At 36.1% G+C, this 22,577-nt stretch overlaps 1 protein-coding gene and 1 long non-coding RNA gene across 8 annotated transcripts in view; both read right to left on the bottom strand.

Annotated features, from left to right (window-relative positions):
* Nucleotides 1-4,322, bottom strand: part of LOC133523376 (uncharacterized) — a 34,266-nt gene extending 29,944 nt beyond the window's left edge. For 2 of the 7 annotated variants that reach the window (XM_061858904.1, XM_061858903.1), the window contains exons 1-2: nt 4,135-4,321; nt 4,004-4,023 (exon numbers count right to left, since the gene is read on the bottom strand). Coding sequence is in view for 1 of the 7 variants with exons in the window: in XM_061858902.1 (XP_061714886.1) it covers nt 4,135-4,152 (18 nt within the window). In the remaining 6 variants the exon portion in view is untranslated. The other 5 variants (XM_061858908.1, XM_061858907.1, XM_061858902.1 and 2 more) reach the window with 4 other exon arrangements.
* LOC133523394 (uncharacterized) overlaps nt 1-22,577 on the bottom strand; it is a 326,759-nt gene that overhangs the window by 275,425 nt on the left and 28,757 nt on the right. The gene's annotated exons all lie outside the window — the stretch shown is intronic.

Genomic DNA, 22,577 nt, shown 5'->3' with positions numbered 1-22,577 from the left:
GCGGGTTAAGACGAGGACGGCAAGAAACGAGTGTTCCGGGTTCGAAACTCGCCCGGTGACTAACTTTTTTTTTTATATGTTCAAGTTTATAATTATATAATTTTATGTAGATTATCACCTATACACCACCATATTACAATAAATAGTTATAACTTGCCCAGGTACTTAATTATTATGCATCATATAATATTTCAAGTTTACGATATGGGACGATAAACCTTCGCGCTTACATTTTTTTAATTTGCCGCTTTTTTCTACTGACGGAAATGGCTTGCCAGACTATATGTTCGAGGCTCACGGGATGTTTATAGTTAATAATAGTGATGTAGCATCTCAAACTGCAAAAGTTTGTATAGATGACGCCAGCATAGGTTTCTTGTCTCGTTTTGTACTATGAGATTTGGCTTAGAGGACTAGCATCGAGGCCATAAAATTCCAATATAAACAAGAATTTGACTATGCTGGCGCACTTTGACCTCCCATCCCCATTGGCCGTTTGTACACCATATTCCTGACACTTTATTCTTACTGTTTCTTTTATATTTATATTTTTAACCCCCGACGCAAAAAGAGGGGTGTTATATGTTTGACGCCAATGTCTGTCCGTGGCATCGTAGCTCTTCGACGGATGGGCCGATATCGATACGGTTTTTTTACGTGAAATTCACAAGAAAACTTCTTGCGATGTTTCATAGAAATCGATCCAACAGTTTGAAGAGTATCAGCTCTTTTCCAAAATGATGTCAGCCATTTTTAGCATAAAACGGATTTTGTTGGCATATAGATACAGTATAGGCGGTTTTAAATTTTTAATTTAATAGTTTTAATGAAATAAGGTTCTTCTTCCTTGTCGTATCCTCATGGCTGAGGGACGTGACGACTGTGGACTCTCTTCACCAGTGCTCTCCAAGCTGCTCTATCTAGGGCCCGGTGCATGCTAGCCTGAAATGTGGTTTTTGTCTCGGAAGTTATTCTGTCCGCCCAACGCATGGCCATACGTCCATCCCTACGCTTCCTTGGCATGCGGCCAGTGATTATGAGCTTTTCTAGACTATCTGGACCTGTCCTGCTTAGATGGCTGAAGAAACCAAGTACATATTGGGTGCAAACAGTGGAGAGCCTTGTTTTAATATTAAGTTAATCGAGAATAGATGCATTTGTATTAGTCCACAAGATCCATGAGAGAGAAATAAGGTTATACGCACTTAAAGAGCATTAAATGTTGTCATTGTCTGAAATTCCACCAATCAAAGTACTTCATTGTATAATCTTTAAGTGTGACTGCATAGAAGTGATTATGATTAGTCTTATAATGTTCATAATACTGCTTTTATGACATTGTATAGGAAATAGTATATGCAAGATAGTATAGTATTTACATACACATACATACAGAAACTACGGCCAAAGATTGAGTCATAGTTATAGAAGGCTTATGAGTGTAAGGACTTTGACAGTAAGGCTATCAACATCCTAATCATAGAAGTAATAGGGATATAGTTGTTTTGTACTCCTAAAATCAAAAACTAATTTAATAAGGTTTTTTCCATTTACCAAAATTTTTGGAAATTATGTAATGAATGTGTTAAAGGCATTATCAATGGGAATTTTCCATCTGCTTGTCACTCAAAAACTATTAGAACAATTTATATTATTTTCTTGAAAATATTTTTATTTGTATTATTCAATATAATTGGATAAAATTCCACCCATGTAACTGTGGCTTGGGTGGCCAAGGGACATAAGCACCTGCCACAATAGCAGAGGATGTTTACATGTGATGTGAAAAATATATATCAAGTAAACTCAAAAAGTAAGGCTATACCATCTGCAACTCAAATCAATTACACAAATCAACCTAGTCCCACAAGCTCACTAAGGCATGTGATGTGGGTGGTCAGCCTACAATGTGACATGAGACTGCTGACTACACATGTCTGGCGAACCAACTTTCCCCAATAAGAACAACAATCATTATAGACCTTATTGATGTCAATATAAGTAAGATTATTGATCCATGTTAGCAAAATGTTTATTTAATTCATTTTATGGCAAAACTGACGGAGTCCATCTAAGCTAACTTTGCACTGACTAGAATGGAAGAAGTGAGAGGGTGTCATAAACCTCAGAGCATTTAACCACTGGAGATGCTTTGTCTGTAATTTTCGGTACAAGTCTGCCGGTTTTTGCAGGGGAGGAGCACTTCAAATGTATGGCTATTTGTACGTAATCACTAGGCTTGAGTCGGTCAGGACCGAAGAACTAAAAGGAATGAAATCCCACCACAGACCGAAAGGAACTAGTTCATCTTAAGCGCTCTTAATCGGTCTCGGTCCTTTAGTTCAGTAGTCGGTATGTCAGCGGGCCTACCGCGAACTACGTTCGACGGGTTGCCTCCCTGTCACACTTACGTACGAATTTACAAGTGCGACAGTGGTTTACAAGTGGTTCGCGGTAGGCCCTCAGTACCAAGTAACAAATCGGTCGGGAGCGAATGATCGGAATGAGTCAAGGTCAAGAAATTCGCTCTCTCACGCTCTCGCTCTGTTTATTTGCGAGCGAGAGCAAGATATAACCTAGTCATCCTCATTCAGATCTCGAGATTTGCTCCTGAACTAAAGGACCTAAAAGAGCGAACTAGTTCGTTTGACCGATTGACCGAGATCGGAGCGCTCTTTTTAAAGACCGAGCGGGCACAACTCTAGTAATCACATCAATCCATACAATAAGCCGATTGCCAATATTGGCTGACATTGGGGATTGGCCTGATGGCTTCGACAGAGAGGTAAGCTCTTAGAGGCAACTCTTGGTTAAATGCTCTAAGTTATGAACAACATATTTTCATAGAAATTTGACTTGTTTTTTATTGAATATACCATGCAGAGTAAGCTTGGTCTGACTCTAACAAAGTAACTTTAAATTCTTTTAAGGTTTGTATTCATAATATGAATAATAATATGAATCAATATTATTGGCAATGTGCAGTAAAGTTAATGTTTATATTCCAATCAGTGTCATGTTACAACTTTTTTAACCAACAAAAAGGGCAGTTTTAAAAATACTCTTATAAGTACTAGTATAACTTCCATAACTCAGACACAGTTAACTTATTTTGCCTAAATGTACTTTTGAAGTATTTAAGTGCTAAAGTGTATAGCAGCACAGATATTTATAATCTCATTCAACAAACAGTGTCAGACACTTCAAGTAAGTATCCTATTTGAGATATTTAAGTAACTCACCGTTTGTAATTATAGAAATTGGAAGAGTTTGAGGTTATTTTCAACTAGTTCCTTAACTATACACAGCTATAGAATATGTATAAGCAATGAAAGTGACAGTGGAACAATTTGGAGCTTTAAGAAACACTTTGTTGTTATGCTTATAACAGTTCAACATAACTGCCCAAAATCAGTAATGCTTGTAAGTATTTTAGTAGAAAAGTAACCTTGAAGTTATCCGTAAAACTAAGATACATTGACACTTCTTCCCAAGATGAACATTGGACTTTTTTACATTCACTGCTGTCAAATTTGTAGGTTATACATAACACCTATCGATGAAACAACAATTTTAAAGCACAAATACATTATCAGAAACTTTGAAATACACTTCGCGGTGTCCCAACGTGCAAAGTAGAAGTATATTACGCAATTCTGTACCAAATAACAACAACAACAAATCTACGCACATGTGGTTTGTACTCGTGAAATAAAATGCAATAGTGAAAATGACATACCTAAAAGCAATGTTTATTGAACCAACTTGCATTGCAATCCTTTTCGATTTAAGCGTGATTTTCAGTCTCTAATCGTGCCTCTTAATAACGCAAAGCTGTAAAATATGCGGAACATTTGGAGGACTATAAGATGGCGTAACAACGCTCGGGCCGAGTTGCCGGGCCGGGTGTCAATTATGTATTGACAAATCAACACACTGAAGATTCTTTATCACATTACTCGAAACTGGGCACCATCTATTTATGAAAACTATCACCACTTACCTTCCACGTGCCCACAATTTCTGGAAAGAGATATTTTTTCTAATGTAATGGCCAGTTTCAAAATCACCAAAACAAGAAACAAAAGCCAAACAAATTAAAAAGTACATATGGAATGAACAGTGTGTGCTTACCGTTTTCATCAAATCCATGGCCTTTTAGAGAACACCATTACGAATTATACCGCGGTTAATATTGCACATGAATTTTAGTCTTATACACAAATCATGGAACGGGATCTACGCTACGTCGAGTCGAGGCCATGCAGCACTCACTCAACCAACAATACTACAGACAGAACAGGATGTGACAAAAGCCGCGCTCATTCAATTGACAAATTTTAGCCAATAGGGACGCCGGATTTCTTCCATAGACACCAATCTGAAGTAGTTTTTTTTTGTTTTGTTTTAAATAAAGCTCCCCATGCACGTATAGGCTAAACATGACTACCAACCTAAGAAGTTACCGAATAGTTCAGTTACACGTCAACAGATGGCGCTTATCTTAAATTTTAAATGTAATAGCTAACTACCGGTAAAGAGAGTTTGAAATAGAGATGTTTTGACAAAAAAAAACTTTGTAGCCACATAAAAGTTTCTAAAAGTTTTAAATCATGTGTTGAAAGATGGCAGTAAATTTATGAGGCTACAAAGTTTTCTTTGACAATACAGCTCTATTTCAATATTTATCTTTGCTACCGGTCATTTATTTCCATGTAAGTGCGCTCTTGTTTCCATCTATGCTCTGAGAAGAAAATGTATGCAGTCCTTCCGGCTTGATTGAGTACATAGAAATGAGCAATGAGCAATGAGAAAACTGAGCTGCACTTACGGCCCGATTCGAAGAATGATTAAGACACGTTTAAGAACTTTAAGATCTTTATAAGATCGATAACTAAACGACATGTCAAAATTGACGTTTATTTCGATTCCGCTTGCCCGAATCGAGCTGCTTCTGTCAATTATACGACATACAAACGATATCTAGATGAGAATTTATCTAAACCAGAACTTATTGTTATCGTATCTCATTCTTCGAATCGGGCCGTTACTGCAGTTAGGTACATATTCGAGTTCCAAATTTTCAATAAAAAACATCCTCATAAAGTAGGTATCTTTATTATGGAATAATCATCACCTGATTATTTCAAATTTACTGTATTTTTAAATCACAAAATTGCATTTATTTTTATTAGATTACAAAAATATTAAGAATTTTACCACTTAGATAAGATTATTTTACAAATCGCCTGCTAGAGGTGCTGTTCCGTGTAGGTAGTGAAATTCCTACATTACGGTAGGTATTAAAATTTTTGGGATGACTTATACTCATACAGCTTTCTTTGGTTTTGTTACTAGTATTATATGATCTGTGGTTTTGTTAACTCTAGCTAGATTGCGTTGATTCAGGATTTATACTAGTACTAGTAGTAAAACACTTTATTGTACAAAAATGAAAACAAAGAGAAGCTTATCCATCTTACTGGGACCTTATCTTACTGGGACCGTATTGGGATGATGACGTCAGATTACTGAAATTTTTGCTTCGATTATGAAACTAGATGGCACCAATGTTTAAAGAATACATGAATCGTGCTATCAACATTTTTCTTAGGGAATGAACGAGACTATACAATAGCAAAGAATGCAATAGTAAAAAAAACAACGGGTTGCAGTCCGGGAGTGCCGGCAGAAGTGAAAATTTGAATATTAACGTTGTGCATTTTTGATATTTTGGAATGATTAGGGAATAATTTTGCACGAATTGTTTTTATTATCAGAATAAAAGTACTATCATTAATGCATACATTTTCGCCGCGCGGTAGAAGAGAAGGGGATACTTCTTCTCCTACGCCACGCCGGCGGTCTACTATCTTCAATGACATTGTAACAGTTTTTCGGTCACGTGTCCGTCTTACGAATTTTCAATCTGACGAATCTGTCCATCACGTGACCTGTCGCGAGTTTAACATTTTTTCCCCATCACAAAAAGTGCACAGCACCGCTAAAGAAGTTTTTACTTCAAAAAACTTAGACCAAGCTAAGTTGGCAGCGATTTTGATAGTACAGACTGTGCAAGTGTTATTTTATAAGCAGCGTCACGCACTAGGCCAGAACGGTCGTCTAATTAAATACCTACAACAAATGTTCGCCTGCGCATATTTACTTTCGCACATATTTGTTAACCTATTTAATGCTTTTGCAATTAGGATAAATCCTACTACCTACCTTTTGGTAAATTTATATAAATAAATATTGATGGCACGGAACGCGATTCAGCCTTACCTGACCGATTATCTCTGTCCAAAGATTACCTCCTATTGACTCTGTATTATAGGACACTTAGCCGTGACGCGCGATTTAGGAAGTTCGCTAGCTGGCGCGGTTGAACGGAGCAGGTGAGCGGTTTAGCGAAAATAGTATGAGCAACGACTTTTAAGAGATGATTTTTAACGGTCAATTTTTAAAACCATTAATTGAGATTTGAAATATTTTACAGCTTCTTACAGGGCAGAAAGGTTTGTTCACCTCTCGTGCCTTTGAAACTCTCGCAACGCTCAAGATTCCACTTTTACACTAACCACTCGCTACGCTTGTGGTTATGTGCTAACTCCTACCTACATTACCTAATAAAAAGTATTCTGTATTTTGAAAATAGAAAATAGGTCCCAAAAACTATTTCAAATTTAATACAAAATAGTTTTCTTCAAAAAGTATTTAAATACAAAATACACAATAGGTATTTTGCATTTTGTATTTTCATTTTAAATACAAGTATTTCAAATAAGTCACATCTCTGCTACTGCTACTGACAAAAATGGTTTGCCAGACTTTAAGGGCTTAATTTCTTAATTAGTCTCGCGCCTAACAGTAGCGAATTTCAACTAGTTTTTCAATTTCACATACGGTTATTATGGGTGGAGATCTGTTCAATTGTTTTTCATGGGGAGGTGCATGAGAGTCAACTGTTTTTTCTATTAGGTACGCTTAGTCGAATCGGGCAGTGCTCTGTATCTGGATCGTATTAAAGCCGCCATCTCGGCAAATACTGAGTGTTTGTTTTGCCACCCTAATTCGGAGACGTGACGCATTATCCCATTATTTTCGTATTTCGATTTCTCCAGAAAACTAATAGGGATTTAGTTGCGTGGGACAATTGTGGAGGATATACTAGGCTATATTTATTTTAACTTCGCTTAAACCATGGGACTAACAGAAAATATAACATTTAAAAATGTCGCGTTTTGAAACCACCGGTCATGTCCACTGGTCATGGTAACCTGTGTCTAAACGACGGTAAATAAAGGTAATAAAATAAATTCGGCATAGTCCCAGTAATAAATCTGATTTAATATGTAACAGAAAATATATAGTTATTAATAAATTAGACAAAGGGCAAATTTAATCTCTTTAAATTCTAATCTTGTTTACGAAATATAAAGCATTTAAAAAAAAAGCTTTTTTGCCCATTCGGTTGAGAATTGCAACCTGTACCTCCGGTAACGCTTCGGTCAATAACACTACATCCCGCATTTCTATAGTTATAGTATAAAGAGATAAATCTTTTGTTGCCATATATTGTGAGTGCTGAATTGACCCAAGGTGGAAATAAGTACTAAAACAATTCAGATTTGACTTTGAAGTAAAGCTCTTTTATAATGTTTTCCAGTGTACATTTGAGAGCGAACATGGTGAATTCTTGACGGTTTCAGAGTTCATATGCCAAGATGTTATCTTACGACCGGAGATGTGCACTTCGGTTGTAGGGATGTCTCTGCCAGAAAATATATTGGTATTGTGTCTAAGCTTATTTGAATATTTTTAGGTAGGTACGATTGTAAAGAACGACAGAAGCATATACGTATTCTATAAAGTCAAATGACAGAAAAGATGAAAGGATTTAGTTCAACGGGACTTTTTTATAGCACGATTTTTGAAAATTTTGACCGCGCTAAGTGCTGCTAAGCTTGGCTACGCCCGCACAGACAGGCGGCTTGCTTAGCGTCCAGACTTGCTAGGATACACGGTGGCCGAAGTGAAGGTGATTTGTGTGGTTGCCACCAAGCCGAATGTTTGTGCGGTGGAGTATTAGGGAGGGATAATTTTCAAAATTGCTAATATCTAATGTAACATAAAATACAGATTGTTATCGTGTGCTTTGCGACCTCTCCGCTCGCCCTGGCGGTTGCCAACGGAGTGTCGACTTGCGGGTAGTTTGCATTACACTTTTATTGTGTAAACGTCACATCTACTAAAGTAGAAGCACTTTCTATTGTAGCAACAGCAGGCAAGATGCCGTAGTAAGCCTTGAAGTAGGGTAAGTATTGCTAATTATGAAGTATTTCTGATTCAGTAGATATTGGCCATTTTTAAAATTACCCCAATGCATCTTATATGGCACAGCCACCCGGTCATACATTGTCACTGCCAGGAGTCCCAAGTCGGTGTAAACTTATCGTGGCCAGTCTCTACAAGTTGTGAAGAACATTAATAGACTTATACCCAGATTCCCATACAATAAAATTTTGCGAACGCTTTAACGGTGACAGATAGTTTGGTGCAACCGACCCTTAACGTCTATTCTTAAAAAAAGCGTCATCCTATATCGAATATCGGATGGGACAATCTGAAAACGCTGGTGGGCTGGTGGGTGTAACGAATTTGTGACATCACATTATTTTTTACATGTTTAAGTTTTTTAGTGTTCCGTACAAAACTTTGATCACGGAACACTTATGGAATCACTTTGGTTTTGCAAATCAGTTATATGCGATTTTCTGAGAGATCGTTTGACGGCGACAGGTAAAATTTGGAACAGATATTTTATAAACATTTAGAATTCTAAATGGGACTTCCCAGAAACAGTTCAGTGAAATGCTCTTAAAACTACCAACCCTTACGATTTGACAAAAACAAACTACATGCAATATTTGTGTGGCACACTTTAAGATTGCCTGCATAGCATTATGTACCCTATGTCTTTTGGTATAAAGATGGTTTAGTGCCAGAACTCTATTGTTAGTGAGTTGTTTCAATTCACAAGTCATATTGTCGGGTTATGGATTTCAATAACATTTGAAGCGACGCTCTCCTCGATGCCACAGTCTTTGTTTTTAAAGCGATATTGACTTTTGTAGGAGTAGGTAATAAAAGATGCATTTCAATTTTTGTACATTCCAGAATGTATGAGTATAATATACTATGGAATTATAATTTTTTATTTTATACTTATAGCGTTATTTACATAAACACTTTTAACTCAATTATCTAATCGTTTGTATTAATCTGTCATCTTGACTTATATATTTGTAAGAAAAGGATAAAGGCTATTATTATTATTTATTAATATTATTGGAGTTTGTGGGCCTTTGAGTGCCACGTCGACCAGGCAGTGATCTATTGTGACAGCCCTTTAAAGTTCATTACTAATGCCTGTTGAATCCAGGAACTTCCAGGTTCTTTGGGCCGCAATGTTCTGTACCTCATAGGGTTCCAATACGTGCCGCCTTAAGTGGGTACTTCTTTTTGACATTAGTGGTCCACAGGAACAGAGAATGTGCATTGCAGTCTCCTCTGACTCATGGCAGAACCTGCAGGTCGCATCTTGTTTCTTTGCAATTTGAAACATGTGTTTGTTCAACTTACAGTGTCCAGTCAATATTCTGGTCACCACGCAGGCTTTGTGTCTTTTGAGCCCTAGAAGCTCCTTTTACGAACTTCCACCAGTCGATTGCTCTTATTTTTTCTAAATTGCTGAACAGAGAATATGCATCCCGTTTTGTGATTACACGGATAAAGGATAAGTAAAATAATTAAGCCTTATAAGTTTTATAAATAATAAATGGATTTGTCTTTAATGATGATTCACGCTAGAACGATCCGTATCCGGAACTAGGCGACCGACACTGGCGGCATTTTGATTTTTTGATTAAATAGGAATATTTTTGATAAGTGATCATGAGATGCTCTCTATAGAAAATGAATATGGCTCGACCCGGCTCAGGACGGCGTCAGCGTCATAGCATAGCAGACCCGGGGCCGAGGCGTCCGGTACGTCATTTTCTATGACGGCTGATAGTAATCACGCGGTGCTTTCCATAGAAAACGAAGCTCCGATATCTCCGGCCCGGCCCCTGCCCAGTCCAGCGTGAGTCATCCTTAAACGATTATTCTTCATTGCTGAAGATCGTGTCCATTGTCAGAAGTTTCTGATACTTTTTTAATTATTGACTTCTATGCCCGTGATCTCCAGTTTTAGTTAGTCATATGCGTTCCTGCCGGTGAGTAAGGTTGCCAGAGCTCAACGAGGGTGCGGAGTGTTATGATCGGCAACGCGCATGTAACTCCTCTGGAGTTGCAGGCGTACATAGGCTACGGAGACTGCTTACCATCGACGTAGTATAAAATGTAAACAGTGTAGAGGGATAGGACAGAAATTTTGAATTAGTTGTAACTACTTCTGTAGCTTGTACATATATACAATTATTACTAATCTTGCAGTTTTTCTTATAATGGACTCTATAGTCTGTTTATTTTAACTATAAAGTACTACGCCATACATTTTCTATGCAAAAAACACATAAGCGTTCACTATTTCCTATGGGGAGTACTTCATAGTATAAAAAACAGACTATTAATAACTACGAGTAGGCCCGTGTCCAATGGGTCCAGCATACAAAGAATAAGTAATTAATACACAAAAGGAAACAAAACTTTAAATACTACCTTCACATTCACTGGTACAGTAAAAAGAACTAGAACAATAACATATCTTTCAAGAAACGTTGTTTTATACATAGTTTATATAAAGTTAGTACTTTTTATTCCGAGAGGTAGACGTAGTGAAAACAATGGGGCTACGTTCGTAGAAGTCTTGACCTATCGCCGTAGGCATCTGCCGCCGACTGTGAAATAAATAATATATTTCATGCTAGAAATATAATGAATGTTCAAAGCGATTTTGGTAAGAACGATGAAAAAATAATTAAGCTAACTTATTGATTTACTAAACTTAAGTACCAAAAATTTTTATAGTTAATGAATTCATGTATGTAGCATCCTTAATTAATGGAAGTAGCAACTTAACGTAATGGAACGGGGTGTAGTTATTTTATTGTATTTTTTTTACAATATTTACCAATGATAAATTATATAAATTTCTAACATACTTATTGTATAATACAAATAACGATTTAGGGTCATTCTTCTTTTTACTGCAGGTTTATTTGTCCCCAGAAGATGATTATAAATAATGTATTTTAATTAAAATCAGTAACAAAGTTGTAATAATGAGTAAAATTGCAGGGACGGTAAAAAAGTTGTTTGATTGCATACTCCAGGCTATAAATTCTAACAATAGAAAAAGCAAAGAGTCAAATATAAAGAGTAGATTGTCCAATTTAGTAATAATTTAATAATCTGTTATAACTAAATTTAATTAGTTTAAGTTAGTTAAGGAACAAATTTGTACGCCCATAGGCAAAACACAGATTATTCTGTTCTATTTGTATATTAAGGCCCTTTGTATTTGTATCACCTGTGTTATACAAATAAATGTTATTCTATTCTAGAATAACTCTGTAACAGGTTCGCAAGTCTTAATTTATCTGGAAGCAGCCTAGAGCTCAATTCATATTTAAGAATCTTATTTTGAAACAACTTTGAAGATCACACTGATTGGTGCATGCATGAGACACGCGCCAATCATCAAGACGATCGTCAAGGTCTCATCAAAACCAGTTATAAGCCGTTACAAGTTGTTCAGTCTGAGTCGGGCTCCATAATGTGATTTGTAGTGTTTAGTTCTAGGATATATTGTTATAATATGTATGTTAGTTTTAAGGTATTTATTTATGGGCCATTAGTTGCCTGAAATAAAGATTTACATTTCATTTTCATTTACAGTTACAAAACATTTCTTTCAGTGAAATTTTTTAAACAGAAAACATACTTAGGGTGGGTGATACATACTCTGTCACACTTTTATTTCCATCTTCTATCCAATCAATAAAAAAGTCAAGTGCGATCGCATGTCTTTCTAGCTGTAGATTATTTTTTACATGAGAAAAATTATAAATTTCATCTCAAACAAAAATTTAATTAGTCACGGTATCTAATCTTTTCTAAGTGAATGAGTACCTAGGTACTTAAATGAATAAAAATTCGTATAACGTATTGTTTCATTTCATTTCATTTATTCATAAACATTAATATATTGTGTTTTAATGATACATTATAAATTAAATTAATCGTGCCTATTTACAATTAATTTACAATACATTACATTTTTACCATAATACCTAATAATCATAATACATAGCTTATTATGAAAACTAATTAAAATATATACAACAATAAAATTACAATGTGACATAAACCAATAAAATGTATCCATAATTATATAATTAACATTGAATAGTACTTAAAACTCATCAACACTATGTTTTTTCCAACAAATATACTTTTTTTTAGCTTTGATTTGTATTCCTTATGACATGTCATAGATTTAAACTCGATAGGCAACTTATTGAACAACTTCACTGCTTGAACTCTGGCAGTATGCGACACCACCGCTAGTCGCGAGGCCGCAATTGGAGGGATTTTTTTTTGTTCTGGGCTGTAGTCTTAGTTCCATTTCACAGTGTGACTCATAACAATCCCGATGCTTCACCACACTTGTCAAGAGAAGTTTAAAATATAATTATTCATTACCAGTTTCTGAAAAAATCACTGCAATTAAGCTAATTTTACGGTTTCACTCACGTATTTTAGTCACCCGCGCGATATGTGTCGGAGAGCCTAGGTTAGTATGTCTCACGACAGATCTCTGCAAATTGCTCTACCTACGTAATAATCAAACAGCTATCCCATCCATCGTGGACTTAACTTGGCATTAAATCTTCCAAGCCTTAATCTTTGCATATATATTGGCTTTAATTGTAAAAACATCGCCCGGCTGTTACCGTTTAAGTCTTTTTAATATTAATGCGAGTTTCCTTTCGAGTTATGTTTGTTACCTTAAATTGAGTCTTATTTGGCAGTTTTAAAGTCTATTTTTGAGAAGTATCCACAGATTTTCTAAGCACGGACAGTATCGTACCATATTCTCGAGTAATCAGAGGTTAACACTAGACTTCCAACTGCATATATTTGTTAGGGATTTCCATGTCCAGCTATATTGGGGAACAGCTTACAGTCGAGGCAATGTTGTTTGTGAATGAAGGCTGATGATAACGTAACGATAATTGGAACATCATTATAGGACGTGGATGTGATTTCGGTCGCAAATGGTTCTAATTGGGATTTTATAAGGTCACGCATTATTGGTATCTAATTTGTATTGGTTATATATATGGTATATTTATACGACATATATATTGCCTCAATTATTATCCAGTTAAAAGCTTAAATTAATTATTTATTTTATCTATTTGTTTACGTATAAGAATTAAATATAAATATGTCCCTTTTACAATATGTATGGTACTATTTGTGAGGTTCTAAAGTGAGAAACTAAAACAAAAAAAAGGAAAACTTTAATAAATTAGAATTACAATACTGAGGTAGACGAAACAAAAATACAAGGTAGCTATTTCACCACTGATTTTTTTAAGCCAACGGATATTTCGATAAAGTCCACTCATATTCATTTTAAACTGTGAAAGACTGTAACCTAGTGGTGCTCTTTGGGTAGAAGTGCACTTTCCCGTTTTATCCCCATAAGCCTCAAAAGACACAACTATGGGGGTCGGGCTCACCCGCGGCAATGTCTTCACGTAGTCTGTCAGGCCATTTCCGTCAGTAGAAAAAAGCAACAAATTAAAAAAATGTAGGCGCAAACGGTTATCGTCCCATAGAAAATTTAAAATTCGCGCCTTTTTCTTTTTTCTACTGACTAACTTGTTTGAACGACTATATTTGTGTCATTAGGTATAGGTTTTAAATTTTTTTTACACAGTAAATCAATATTTAGGCATGCTCAAAGCTTGTTATTATATTAGGTATAGTAGGCTCGGACCACTATTCTAAACTGGGGCACAGAATAAATAATAGTACTACCGTATAGAAATGCCACTTCGTACAAAACCGAAGTTTGCCATTCCGCCCATTCAGGGACGAATTATGCTGTCCCTTTTTCTAATGTATGGCACTTTCCCTTTCGGCATTATCTTATCTGTGGTCGTGACACCCTATACGTGATAGGGACTTCAAGTTGTGTCAACACTAATATGTAATTGCTCGGAGCAATGCTGAGCCGAACGGAGCCGGGAAAAGCCGAAAGGAGGGGTGTCGCCCCACTGACTGGGGGCCTAGCTCGATGATAATCGCACATCCACAAATGCCAAATACAACAAAATAGTATTAAATTTGTATTTCTTATGCTAAAAACTATATAAATAACTTCTTTAATAATTTAATGTTGATTGAAACTTCCCTATTCGACAGATGTCAAATGTCACACAGTTAATTATGTCCCGACGAAGCAGTCCGTTGTCACATCACCAATATTGTAATTCAATTTAGTGAACAGCAAATAAGTGTAAGAAAAAACATCGACCTTTCCGTACACCAAGTGACAAATCTCGCGTAGAAATCATATAGCGACACTAAGTACCTAAGTAGATGCCTGCTGTATAGTTCGTGCCATCCATGATGACGTGCAGATTTGTCAAATCTAGCCTTTAATAATATGACAATACGAGTCATCGTGAATGACACGATCCATAAACAGGGGGACTGAATCGTGCTAAAACATTTGTCATCGATATTTGAGAAATAGGGAGTTGATATTTGAACGCAAGCTTAAGATTTGTATGATTTTTTATTATTTTGTATATCGGATTTGTATGATGTAAACCATATGTAAACATAAATATATGATGAAAGTGTTCAGAAACTAATTCCTTTAAATTTTAACGTCAATGATCAATGTTTTCCCGCGATTCAAAGTAACCCCAGTATACCGGTAGCAAATTTCGTAATAGGAATTGGTATATAAATATTTTAACGTTCTATATATTCAATAAATAAGCATTATTGAATAAACAGATATGCCAACTTTAGTTCTTCAAAAATGTTAATTGATATTGTTTAGGATATATCTTGAATGATGTAATTATTTAAGAGGTAATGAAGTCAACAAGCTTAGTTGACTTCATAGACTAGTTACTGAACTCAAGTAAAGTTTTCGAAGAACTACGCTATAAATATCTCTTAGAGCATTTTCACACTGTCCGATCCGATATCGGATATCAGATGGAAGTAAAATATAAAAATAAAACAACATATTTTATTTAAAAACACGTATTCCATGATTACATCCATATAAATACTTAAGATTAGTGATGGTTTACATGTGCCTGAACTAGGATTCCCTGTGTTTCAGGCGAGAATGGCAAATATTGTTCATGAAAATTAATTTTCACTTACAAAATACACAATATCATTTAGTAACATAAGTAATACTGTAAAACTTTAATTGAATATTTATCCTATTGTAAATCCAGTCATATTACTTATAATCAACAACTATTAGTAGATTATCTTTGTCTTCGTACGTCATATTTTGAAGGGCTTTTCGGAGCTTTTCCTTACACTTTGTGTAGCTAAGTGTATAGCTAAATCTAAATTTGCATTAAGCCTGTTGTATACAAAAATGACAAAAATGTATAACATATGTGTTTTTCTGTATTTATTTATTCATTTGCTAAAAAAAGTATACAATAAGTATACAAGTAAGTAGTATAGGTATAGGTAAAATAAAAAAAGCGGACTTCATAACGACATCCGATATTTGATTAGCATTTCTAATAATTTCTGATATGTCGGACACCCTCGGTAGTTGTCGGACCGATACTTTCTGTTTGTGCGCTTATACTTATATGTGGGCATAATGTTTGCTGTAGTGTGCGTGACCGCGGAATAGGGCACGGCGGTTCGACATTGTAAATGTAGGATCCTACCTCCGATATCGGATCGGACAATGGCAAAACACTCTAGGCAATACTTGTAACAGAGTTATAATACTAAGTAATACAGAAAGATGCTTAGAGTGCTCCGTTTTTTTCTTATTTTTTTTTACTAAGAGAAAAAAGTCCTTAATTTTTTTAAATTTAAGCAACCAATTGTCTACCTACTACGATTTATGAAATATAGCCTGATAGTGATGACAAGCGCTGGTGGCCTAGCGGTAAGAGCGTGCGACTTGCAATCCGGAGGTCGCGGGTTCAAACCCCGGCTCGTACCAATGAGTTTTTCGGAACTTATGTACGAAATATCATTTGATATTTACCAGTCGCTTTTCGGTGAAGGAAAACATCGTGAGGAAACCGGACTAATCCCAAAACAAGGCCTAGTTTATCCTCTGGGTTGGAAGGTCTGATGGCAGTCGCTTTCGTAAAAACTAGTGCCTACGCCAAATCTTGGGATTAGTTGTCAAGCGGACCCCAGGCTCCCATGAGCCGTGGCAAATGCCGGGACAACGCGAGGAAGAAGAAGATAGTGATGACAAGCAGAAAAACCGGATCGTCACAGAAATCTAAACACGTTTCAAGTCACATCGTTAAAATTGTGTGAATGTCTCGAAATCCCTCTTGTGCCAAAAAGACGGTCTTGACCTTTCTCTAAGACGGAAAACACTTGGCAACGTGATATCCATCACGCCTAGATAATCAACAGGGCACCGAATCACTAATCAATCAGCTTAGGGTGCTTGCACACAACGCCTTTGGAGATCATTTTTTGTCCATTTTCAATTAATGAGCTTTTATGCTACGTCGCGTCGATGGAAAGAAGCCCGTTCATCGCACCGAAAATAATTTTGACCCAATTGCCAAAGGTGCATTAAGTTTGTGATCTTCTTCCACTCTCACTGAACATAAGCATGAGCAAGATAGAAGCACGTATATCATGTTTTTTTAATTTTAAATTCATGTATCGTTGAAGTCCCTAGAAAAAGATCTCATGATTGCTAATTAAATTTATGGCAGTCGTTATCGTATACCTTTAAACGAACGATTCTTGTATATATATATATATTTATTTATTTATTTATATATTTGGAGGATCTCGGGAACGTTTCTAACGATTTCGATGAAATTTGCTATATGGAGGTTTGCGGGGGTGAAAAATCGATCTAGCTAGGTCTTATCGCTGGGAGAACAAGCATTTTTGAGTTTTTATATGTATTCCGAGCATAGCTCGGTCTCCCAGATATTGTTATCCAAAAAAGTGCTACGACTTTTTTTAAATCCGTTTCCCAAACCCACTGCACCTTTAAGGTTCCACGTGCAAGAGACTTATTTAAAGGGAATCTTGGTCTCAAAAGCAATATAACGCCACTCTTCTAGACCACGAGCCAGGAACAGATTTCCATAACCAATAGCCTCCCGGGCAAAAAATCGTAAAGTACTCGTACCTAAGGGCGATGTGTAATGAATCCTCGTGGACGTCAGCTGGCGCTCCGTTGGTGGGTTGAGGAATGAGAACCGAAACACGTAAAAAAATAATAAACTTAGACATCGACTCCTGATTGTAACTTTGACAGAAGATTATGAATAAAAAAAAATGTAAGCTGGTTGTATCGTGGTGGCAAGAACATCAGCTGGTCACATGAACATGTAAACATATTATCATGTGACAAAGTATCAACCGGGAGTCGATGACAGACGAAATTCGCGCCTGGTCCACGGTCTATTGCTTTTTCTGTGCCACTTAACACCAATACCTAAAGTATTATTTTAATTATTTTAAGACAACTTTTGCCGGTGACTTTTGTAATTCGACCGGGGATTGGAATACGAACTGTAATTAATTTCATAAAAGGGCATCCTGGTAACAGTTAGTAAAAAACAATTATAAAAACAATCCAAGTGGCTTTTGAGATTTTAAAATAAAATTCTTCAGATTATAAATATATTTTCTAAAATAATTTTTCGTCGCAAAAGGAAGTCGCGAAAGGAAACGCTTGAAATGTTCGTGTACTTATTTAAATTTAATCAGATTCGCTCTAGTAGGTATACAGGTTGTTTATTTAGTCACCTGCAATCATTTACGGGGTGAATATATAGGTCACACTGAGCAACTTTTACTATGGGACCAACCCTGAAATCGCGAAAAAAAATTGGCTGTCTGATCTTGAATTTTTTTTTGATTCTATGGGAGAGTAAAATTTTTTCGCAAATTCGGGATTGGTCTCATAGTAAAAAATATATACGTAAATGAGTAGGTACCTACTTAAAAGTTTAGGTATAAGTACGTTTTTATAAGATAACAAATGAAAATTATCAATGTTAAAGTTTGCATATTTGTTACTTAATTAGGTACGCAAAAACGAGTGACCGGATTCACCACACCAAAGGCTCTCTTTATCTTCAAAAACTTGGCAAAGTTTTAACAAGCTAATTTCGAGTTGTTTGATGATTATAAATGATTACCACGAGGAATTAAGGCTGCACCCGACACCAACAACCTCGCGCGGGTGGCGGAGCTTATACCCCTCACCGCAACACCCGCTGCAAAAGATCGAGCTCGCAGTGCCCTATGTTCGAAATATAATTTCACTTACTTGCGCGCGCAACGCAGCAGAGCCACAGTCACAGTCGCGCTAATAAGGAAGAGTGATAGAGAGAGATGACTATGATAAGCTACGGAGCGTTAACGATTGGAACGTTGGCTATGCGGCCTGGTCCGTCTAGCAACACGACTTGCCGCGCTTGAGAAAGATTGTAAAGTTTCATATATTTTCGATAAAAATTGCAGTAGTAATAAGGATACAACTGAAAGAAATAGGGGTGACTTCAAGATTTTCTTTATTAGCTTATTTAAATTAGACGTGGAAGAAAGAGACGGAGGCCTTTGCCCAGCAGTGGGACACAACGGACTAAGATATAAATAAATAATAATATTTAAATTAAAATAGATTTCCGGAAAAACCATATCATTGCTCATATCTTGTAGATTGTTATATTTTTTCTGCTCAGAAAGTGTCATATTTAATATAAAAAATGTTTCAGAGTAACTCAGTTTTACGGTATTTTGCGGGAGGAGAAACCTTAAACAACAACAACTTTGTCCTGTTGTAAAATAAATAACTATAAAATAATAAAATAAATGATGTAGGTAAGTAATTATTTTAGATTTTTTACACATTAATTTTAAGCGCTCGATCAGTGTTTTCATTGCATGTCTTCAAAAATGAAGAATTACATTGTACTATCATATTTTTCTACACATAAGTATTTCGTATTTTCAAGCATTACCCTACTTTACCCAAGAAGTCCATTACGGATAATGTTGATGCACATAGAAGTGACAACTAAACAAAGGTCAAGTGGCGACCTTTCCTTGATGTGAATCCATATCGTAGTTTTCTAAACGCTGTTGTCGATTAAGCGTCACTTGTGACGCGATTTTTGTCAGAAAATGTTTACGAAATTGTGACGCAGTATACAAAATACTGCTCAGGTTCGTGAGCATGTCCCCATACATTATTTTAGTTTGAATTTTTCGTTTTCTATACTTATTTGCCACCAAGTATTTGTAAGTGGCGGTAGTTAACGAGTGGTAGCTTTGAAATATGACACTTAAAGGCAATAATACCTACCTTTCCCCTGCCAAGCAATTCGTGTGTAATCGTTTAAGTCTCCTTTTAATGTACCTTCTAAATAAACAAATTGCAGGAATTCCGCACAAGTAGGTACTTGGTTGCATCTGATTATCGAATCTACTTAGTCTGTATGTGTACAAACAGTTTACCTTATTGTATCCATGCGATCCTAACTTATTATTATTTTAAAGGCAAGCTACTAATTATTTTTGTATATTTATGTTTTTTGGTACATCGATAATCTGTTGGTGATTTGGGTTTTAGCAGAATTATCAGTGCTTTACCCGAAAGAGTGGAGTGTATTACTGAGCCAAAACCTTTTGTTTTGCTGCAACGCACACAGCAAACCTTACCGTTTATTGATGCTTTTTGTTCTTTATTTAATTTTTATTTCGGTGTCGCTATTGTTTCTATGATTTCTTGTTTATTTGTGTGTATTGTGGCAAGCGAATAAATGGTTTATCCATATATATATTGCTCATATTGTAGAAATACAAATTAGTATTTCTTGTAAACAATGCGATTAATTTAACTCTAAAAAAATGGTTTGTGGGCCGCTTGTCAGGCGGGCTGAATGATTGTTTGCCACCAAGGTCTGTTTCATGATGCACATTTTCCCCAATTATTCGGCAAAACTGTTCGCCTATTAGTCCTATTTGTTGCTTGTTGCAATAACATAAAGGAAAAGGATCAGATTCAGTAAGTACTATGTGCTGATAAGTAATCAGATTCCAAGTGTTATCCGGACGGTTGATGTTTCAAATGACATTCATATGTCATACTCATCATAGTATTCAATAAAATTGTTGAGTTAAATATAATGCCCGTGTTACAACAGCGCTATTATTATGCAGCATTTTATTAGGTACTTGTAATAAAAAATAAAAAATTTCGAGTATGAACTATGCCATTACGAGTAAGTGCAACTTGAATCATCCACTAACCCCGGGTTAGTGGGATGATGCAAGTGGCGCTTAGTTTTCTTAAATGTACTTTATTAGCTATACCCCTAAGTTAACGGAATTCAATCAACACACCGTGCATAGTTAGTTGTACGAAAAGTGCCCTGAGTAATATATAAAGGTGCGTAGACAAGATGCTAATCGTTCATGCCCCGTAGCGTAGTAGGCTTGAGTCGGTCAGGACCGAAGAACTAAAAGGAATGAAATTCCACCACGTACTGAAACGAACTAGTTCATCTTAAGCGCTCTTAATCGGTCTCGGTCCTTTAGTTCAGCAGTCGGTACGTCGGTACCTAGTAACAAATCGGTCCGGAGCGAATGATCGGAATGAGTCAAGGTCAAGAAAGTCGCTCGCTCACGCTCTCGCACTGTTTATTTGCGAGCGAGAGCAAGACACATACCTAGTCATCCTCATTATTGAAAGTGAACTAAAGGAACTAAAAGAGCGAACTAGTTCCTTTGACCGATTGACCGAGATCGGAGCGCTCTTTTTAAAGACCGAGCGGGCACAACTCTATAACGTAGCGTACTCATCTCTCTCTATCACTCTTTCTTATTAGTGCGACAAAAACAATTGCGTTTCGTTCGCTACGGAGCGTTAACGATTGGCATCTTATCCACGCACCTAGATTTCGGATCGTTCTTCTATTTGGACAATTTAAGTTAAAATATAAATGGCCAAGAACTAAGTCAAAGTGACAACCTTCACCATTTCCGGAAGCCAATAAAATACCTTTAAACCTCTTTATCAATTAACTGTAGTGAGATACAAACCCATTTAATGTTAAAGGATGTGGTTTAAACGTTCCTGTAGCCGTCAATTTCGTTTCCTGCCCCGTTTCCGGGAGCGGTGGACCCGGAAGTAATGTTTTAATAAAAGCTCCTTAGCGGTGATTATTATATTAGTCTAAAAGTAAAAGTGAAAACAGTATTATTTATTTATAAAAAAAAAAAAACAAGTTTTCATGGTATTACAGTGTATAATTAATGCGCCATGAAAGTTAGTTACATTTAATAAATATTTTCAACACACTTGCTCAAAACGACGGTTTTATTCCACCGATTTTTGGCTCATAATCCTAGAACACATAAAATTGACGCCTGCCTGTAATACTAATAGAGACAAGAGCCGAGAACGATAGCCTTTTACCATCAAAATCGGATGAAAAATAATTGGCGGCATATGAAACTTTTATTCAATGGAAAATCAGCAAAATCGCCGTCTTTCTAGGAAAACGTGTTCGTAGCTATACTTCAATGAACTGGCGAATAAGTGCCTACAAACCCAGCACACTTTGGTGCAATTATTCGATGTTAAAACGGTAAGCCACCATTTTGAAAATTGTACTTTTACTGGTTTGACAAAAAAATATCTAATTTATAAGTTTTGTTTTTTCCTCTCAAGTGTGTTGAAAAACGTCGTATGAAACTCGTGTTCATTGGTCATTACACACATCGGCATTCTTATTGCATAATATCGCCTCGTGTGTAATGACCAACTTAGCACACTTGTACCATAATGTACTATTACGATACAAGTACGAAAAATAGGAAATTCGTAACGAGTGGCGATAAATTAAAACACGACCGAAGGGAATGTTTTGAATCGACACGAGTTGTGAATTACCTATTCGCACATGTATCGCACAACGTTTTACAATACATATGACCCTTTAAAGTTTTGACATAGGTATATAATGTGCTAATAGTTACGCACTAGTGCGGAAAAGTAGCACCATATGTACTGTAAATTATATTATGATACATTTATAAACATGGGGTCCCAGTATCTTATACCGGGTGTGGCCTGTAACAGGAGCAAAAAATTAAACTGTAGACTGTACTCCTCAAACTTACCAAAAAAAAAAAATTGTTATAAGTGGAAGCTGTTTTGGCTGTGTATTATCTTAATCAATTATTTTATTGTAGGTACTATTTTGCCTGTTTGTTTCCCAAGTAAAAAAAAAAAAACGAAACCTCCTTAAACATCAAAAGGCGGATACGTTTTC

Source organism: Cydia pomonella, chromosome 12 (genome assembly GCF_033807575.1).
Source record: "Cydia pomonella isolate Wapato2018A chromosome 12, ilCydPomo1, whole genome shotgun sequence".
Lineage (NCBI taxonomy): Eukaryota > Metazoa > Arthropoda > Insecta > Lepidoptera > Tortricidae > Cydia > Cydia pomonella.
The sequence above is the reverse complement of the archived record's forward strand: the minus strand, read 5'-3'. Positions and strand labels throughout refer to the sequence as shown.